This window comes from Boleophthalmus pectinirostris, unplaced genomic scaffold (genome assembly GCF_026225935.1).
Source record: "Boleophthalmus pectinirostris isolate CB_2022bp ecotype Guang Dong unplaced genomic scaffold, ASM2622593v1 HiC_scaffold_7, whole genome shotgun sequence".
NCBI classification, from domain to species: domain Eukaryota; kingdom Metazoa; phylum Chordata; class Actinopteri; order Gobiiformes; family Gobiidae; genus Boleophthalmus; species Boleophthalmus pectinirostris.
This window is the reverse complement of record NW_026571473.1, coordinates 11,723,914-11,729,237: the sequence shown is the minus strand read 5'-3', so window position 1 is coordinate 11,729,237 and position 5,324 is coordinate 11,723,914. Positions and strand designations below refer to the sequence as shown.

The 5,324-nt window shown below is 38.2% G+C and overlaps 1 protein-coding gene across 1 annotated transcript in view; it reads left to right on the top strand.

Moving 5' to 3' along the window:
• Nucleotides 1-3,234, top strand: part of znhit6 (zinc finger HIT-type containing 6) — a 21,163-nt gene extending 17,929 nt beyond the window's left edge. The window contains exon 9 of the mRNA XM_055164767.1: nt 3,153-3,234. Within this exon, the coding sequence (XP_055020742.1) occupies nt 3,153-3,234 (82 nt within the window). The remainder of the gene's footprint in view (nt 1-3,152) is intronic.
• Nucleotides 3,235-5,324: the final 2,090 nt, after the last annotated feature.

The following is a 5,324-nucleotide window of genomic DNA, read 5'->3' as shown; positions in this document are numbered from 1 at the left end:
TGATGACAGTCTATGCCATTTGAAGATGCAATTATTTTTGTTGTTTGTTTCAGTATATCTTGCCTGGGCTGTTTAAATGCAGTGTCTTTCTTGTGTCAGAACAGTAAAGTAGACAAACAGAACCCATCCATGGTTATAAAGCAGGCATACTATGGCCCGGGGGCCAAATGCGGCTCAGACCAATTTTTTTTTACTCTCAGGCTTCCAGGTGAATTGGCCCATATTACCATCAAAATCTGTCTTGATAAAGCCGATATAAAATACTTTCTAACTTTTAAATGCACATACATTTAAATTATTGACTATATTAACTGCCAGTCTATGGCCCACATTTGGCCCTCTGCTTCATCACTGTTTTGATATGTAGCCCCTGATGAAAAAAATGTAGAGGCAATATGAATAAAAAAAAAATGTGTCAAACATTTTAACCCTTCAAGCTAGGGCTGGGCTAATTAAAAGATTTTAATCTCTTTGGATTTTCATTCCAATCATTTAATCAATTTGCAAGTAAGAATGTCAGGAGTAAACTTCTGTAATGCAATGTTTCGCAATGTAACTGCAATGTTTCAAAATCTCAATTATTAAAAACACAAATTCTTCTTCTTCAGTCCTCCTTCAAGCAAGACAAGAAAAATGATTTGCGTAAGGATTTTTGCTTGTTACGTTGACACTTTCCATATTCCAAAGAAACTTGTTCTGGCAAGTTCCAAAATTATTCTCAGTCATTTCTTATATAAAACAGACTATTATGGAGTTCTGGTAAAAATGCAGTTACATTAACTTAACTGTAAGTTGAAACTGTAAAAGTATTTGGAAAGACTTTAAAATGTGGAAAAAATAACTATAGTTGTAAGAATCTGTCTGCAGTGATTGTTCAGTGTGTCGTCATGGCATACCACTAAAGCGTTTACTGTACGTTTTTTGCCTGGAAAATAATGGTAATTTCAAAGTCTTAAAATCTGTCAGGACTTGGGGGAGACCGGATGGAAAGTAGCCCTAGAGCAGACACAATATTTGGGTCATGTTTTATAGACGTAATATTTAGCTTGAATGAGTGCCGTTTATATGTCTACGCCAGGCCCCTTTCCGGTCACGTAACTGGCCCCAAACTCGCTCCACTCCACAGACGCCTTGTTTTGACTAGACAAGCTGCAGCCACTGATTCCTATCCCACCTATTATATGACTTCCCACATGAATCCGACCTGGTTTCCTTCGCGGAGACTTGACATCCGTGTGTGAATGAGGCACCTGGATGGGTCTGGACCGAGTGGGATACGAGGGTCAGTGTGTCTTCCTCAACTGTCTGCAACATTCTCAGCGCAGTTATCCCGCTGTGTTTGTGTCTGATTCTGAATCATCGTCTGGCCCCATCACCTCTGCGTTCTCGTGCCTTCATAGCATTTTCCCACATGTAATGGATGCGTTTGAGATCATTTTAGATGGGTGATATATACGTCATATATAACAGTCATCGTCAGTGATGATTTCATACATAGGTCCCAATATTTTTCAATTTTTTATGGAGATAGAAGAGAAATGATGGTAAATAGATGACTTTATGTTTTGACTGTATATATAAATGGACATAGCAAACCCGTTAGCCACCGTGTTCCAAATAGGAAGTGAGTGTGGTGGCACTTTCGACTCCTTCGACTGCAAATAACTTTACATTGAAAAATTGTCACCCTTCTCTTTGTAACTCCAACAGAAAGCCTTGTCATTTTGGTCTAAAAATATTTATTAGTATTAACCCACTCTACACGATACTGGAGTTTTTATTTTGCTGTTTTGTCCGTGAAGAAATTCCTATTTCTAATATGGAACTCAGCCCCAAATTCTTCTGCTCTTAGAACTGCTAGTTTCGTGAGCTTCATTTAACTGGAGCCCAGTGCTAAGGGTAATGTCACACTCCCTTAGTCAATTTCTTTATACAGTCTACACAATCAGTCCACTGATCTGAAGGTTAATGTATGCAAAAAAAAAACAAAAACAAAAAAAAACATCTGCAACAGAAAGAGCCATTTACACTATGTTAACCTAGTTTGAGTATGGCGAACAAATCAAAATTCCAGTAATGTGATAATAGCTGTCATAAATCCTGTCATCTGTTGGCGTCTGCATTACCCAGATTGAAAACATATTGTCACCAGGAGCACTATTCTGTGACAGATTGTGTCCAAATTTAATAGAAGGCAGTGTAGTGATAGACTTGTCCCATCACTGTACACTTGAAATTAAATAAAATATCTGAATTGGCAGACTAGCTGTTACTGTTGTCACAATACTAAAATATCAAAGCAGATTTTGATACCAAGGAAAAGCTTGATACGCCATAACAATTTTGAAACCACAATAACAATAAAAACAAAACGTTAACCCTAACCCTAACCCGTAGACAATAGACAATAGTTTCTTAAACTGCCCAAATAATGCTATTTTTTGATCTATGTTATAATGTTTTTTCATCAAATACATACCTGGAGTTTTTAACACAATAATCCTGCATACTTAGGCTGTGTTCTTCTCTCAAATGGAAAACATTCTGTTCTAACTTGTAATCTCATGTGGTAATACAGGAAGAGTTCTATTTAGTTTTGACACTGCATACACTTTCACTAGAATCATTTGGATGATTTCAGCCATGGAATTTCCGGTATCGACTAAACAGAAGGTAAAGGTAGCTGTTAAATTGAAAACTTCCGTTCCATAACATCACAAGGTGGAAGAGAGGATTTTGAGCTTTGGTTTGTAAGCAGGCAGAATAAGGGTTACACAAAACATATGTGAATGAAACAAAACACAACTCCAGGTATGTTTTTGAGGAGGTAACAATGTTCTAGTATGGCTAAAAGCTCAATAGTCAGTGTTGCGTAATATGGGACCTTTACATATTACAATGCGATCTTATTCTAGTTCGGATATAAATACAAACCATTATAAAACTACACAGGTAAGGTCATTTTTTTGTTTTACTTCAGTTACTTGATACTTGCTCAATTTGCATCTACTACTTTTAGCATTAATTAGTATCTGGTATTGCTTTTTACCAACCCTACTTGCTTTTGAAAATGGCCTTCTTATGAAAGCAGCGGTCCTTTTCTGCAGGCATCTGTGAGCACGTGCCAGTGTTTTGCCTCCCATGTGTGCTAGACCCTCTCGTGCGACAGACCAGACCCTGCCCCACCCTGCTCACTTCACCTTGGACCTTGCCCACGACTTGGCCCCAGGTTGAACCAGCGTAACCCCGGTGACCCCGAGCAGCAGAGTGTGAGACAGCTGCGCAGACATGTGAACAGATCCAGATCACCCATCCACTGTGTGAACGCTGGGCCTGGTATGTGAGAGGCAGTGTTGGAAAATAAGTGAATGTACTGAAAATACAGATTCTGAATACTTACTTTGAGTACCTGTATTTTGGTACAGTTACTTTTTCATTTGGTGCTATTCAGATATACTATTCAGGTATACGTTTTTAAAAACAAAGGAATATATTATCATATTTCATCATATAATTTAGGCTTAAATCTGCACATAATCAGTGCTCTTGTAGTGAGTGCACGTGCAATTTTTCTTCCCCAATGAGTGACAGGAAATGCATAACACTGAAACAAATATAAAGATGTTTTTTTAATAATCTGTTGCGTATTTACACTTCAATGTAATTGCAGCTTGTTGTAAAAGTATTCTAAGTGTTCAGAATACATGTAACAGAATACATTCTAAAATAGATGTTAATTCAGATATTCAGTATTCTGTAATTAAACATATTTTCATGGTATTCTTCCCATCACTGGAGACAGTGCGGGGGCAGGGAAGGATGGGAGTGATTGACTGGTGCTTGTAAAGATATTGGTAATAAGGGCTCGGCAATCCATTGATAGATGGAATGGTGATCTCATGCCTGTGATTCATGTTTGATGCGCTTTCGGTCACGTAGGCCTATTGTGATTCATTGTTTCTCTATTTAAAGGTGCACTGTGCAACTTTTCTGGTGGAGGTCCTGGTCTCCATGCAGACATTTTTGCTTTTACCTAGAATAATCCATGGTATGATATTTTTTCATTACTGTTGAACATTCTGAACAAAACAATAACATTTCCATGGAGATAAGGAGGCGGTAGACCACCACTAGAAATGTTAGGCAGTTACAGTTGTGGATAAAATTGTTGGTACCCCTCTGGCAATGAAAGAGAAATCAACAATCATCACTGAAATAACTTGACACTGATAAAAGCAATAATAAATAAAAATTTACTGAAAATTGTCCAACAAAAATCAAACATTGCTTTTAACCTGTGGTTCAACAGAATTATTAGAAAAAACAAAATAATGAAATTGACCTGGACAAAAATGATGGTACCCTTAACTTTATATTTTGTTACACAACCTTTTGATACAAACTCTGCAAACAAACTATTTCAGTCACTGTCAATGAGACTTCTGCACTGATCAACTGGTATTTTGACCCATTTTTTGTGAGGAAACTGTTCTAGTTGTCTCAGGTTTGAAGGGTGCCTTCTCCAGACAGCATGTTTCAGCTCCTTTCACAGATAAGATGTTCACAAGAATTGAGATCTGGGCTCACAGAAGAACACTCCAGAACAGTCCAGTGTTCTGTTCTTAGCCATTCTTGGGTGTTTTAGCTGTATTTTTTGATTCATTATCCTGTTGGAAGACCCATGACCTACAACTGAGTCCAGGCATTCTGACACTAGGCAACACATTTCGGTCCAAAATACCATGGTAGTTTAGAGTTTTCGTTGTACCTTGCACAAATTCAAGACACCCTGTGCCAGATGCAGCAAAACAGTCCCAGAACAAAACCAAGCCTCCTCCGTGCTTCACAGTAGGGACAGTGTTCTTTTCTTGGTGTGTTTCATTTTTGCATCTGTGAACATAGAGCTGATGTGCCTTGCCAAAGAGCTTCAGTTTTGTCTCATCTGTCCAAAGAACATTCTCCCAGAAGCTTTGTGGCTTATCAATATGCATTGTGACAAATTCTAGTCTCACTTTTTTATGATTTTACTATCAACAGTGGTGTTGAAGTTTTCACATGAAGTCCACTTTGGCTCAAACAGTGATGGATGGTGTGATCTGACACTGATGTACCTTGCCCTTCAATTTCACATTTAATTTCTTTGTAGGTTGTTCTGGGCTCTTTGGTTCCATTTGTATGATCCATTTCTTCAATTTGTCATAAATTTTCCTTTTGCAGCCGCATCCAGGGAGGTTGGCTACAGTTCTGTGGACCTTAAACTTCTGAAGAACATGTGCAACTGTAATCACCGGAACATCAAGCTGCTTGGAGACGGCCTTATGGCC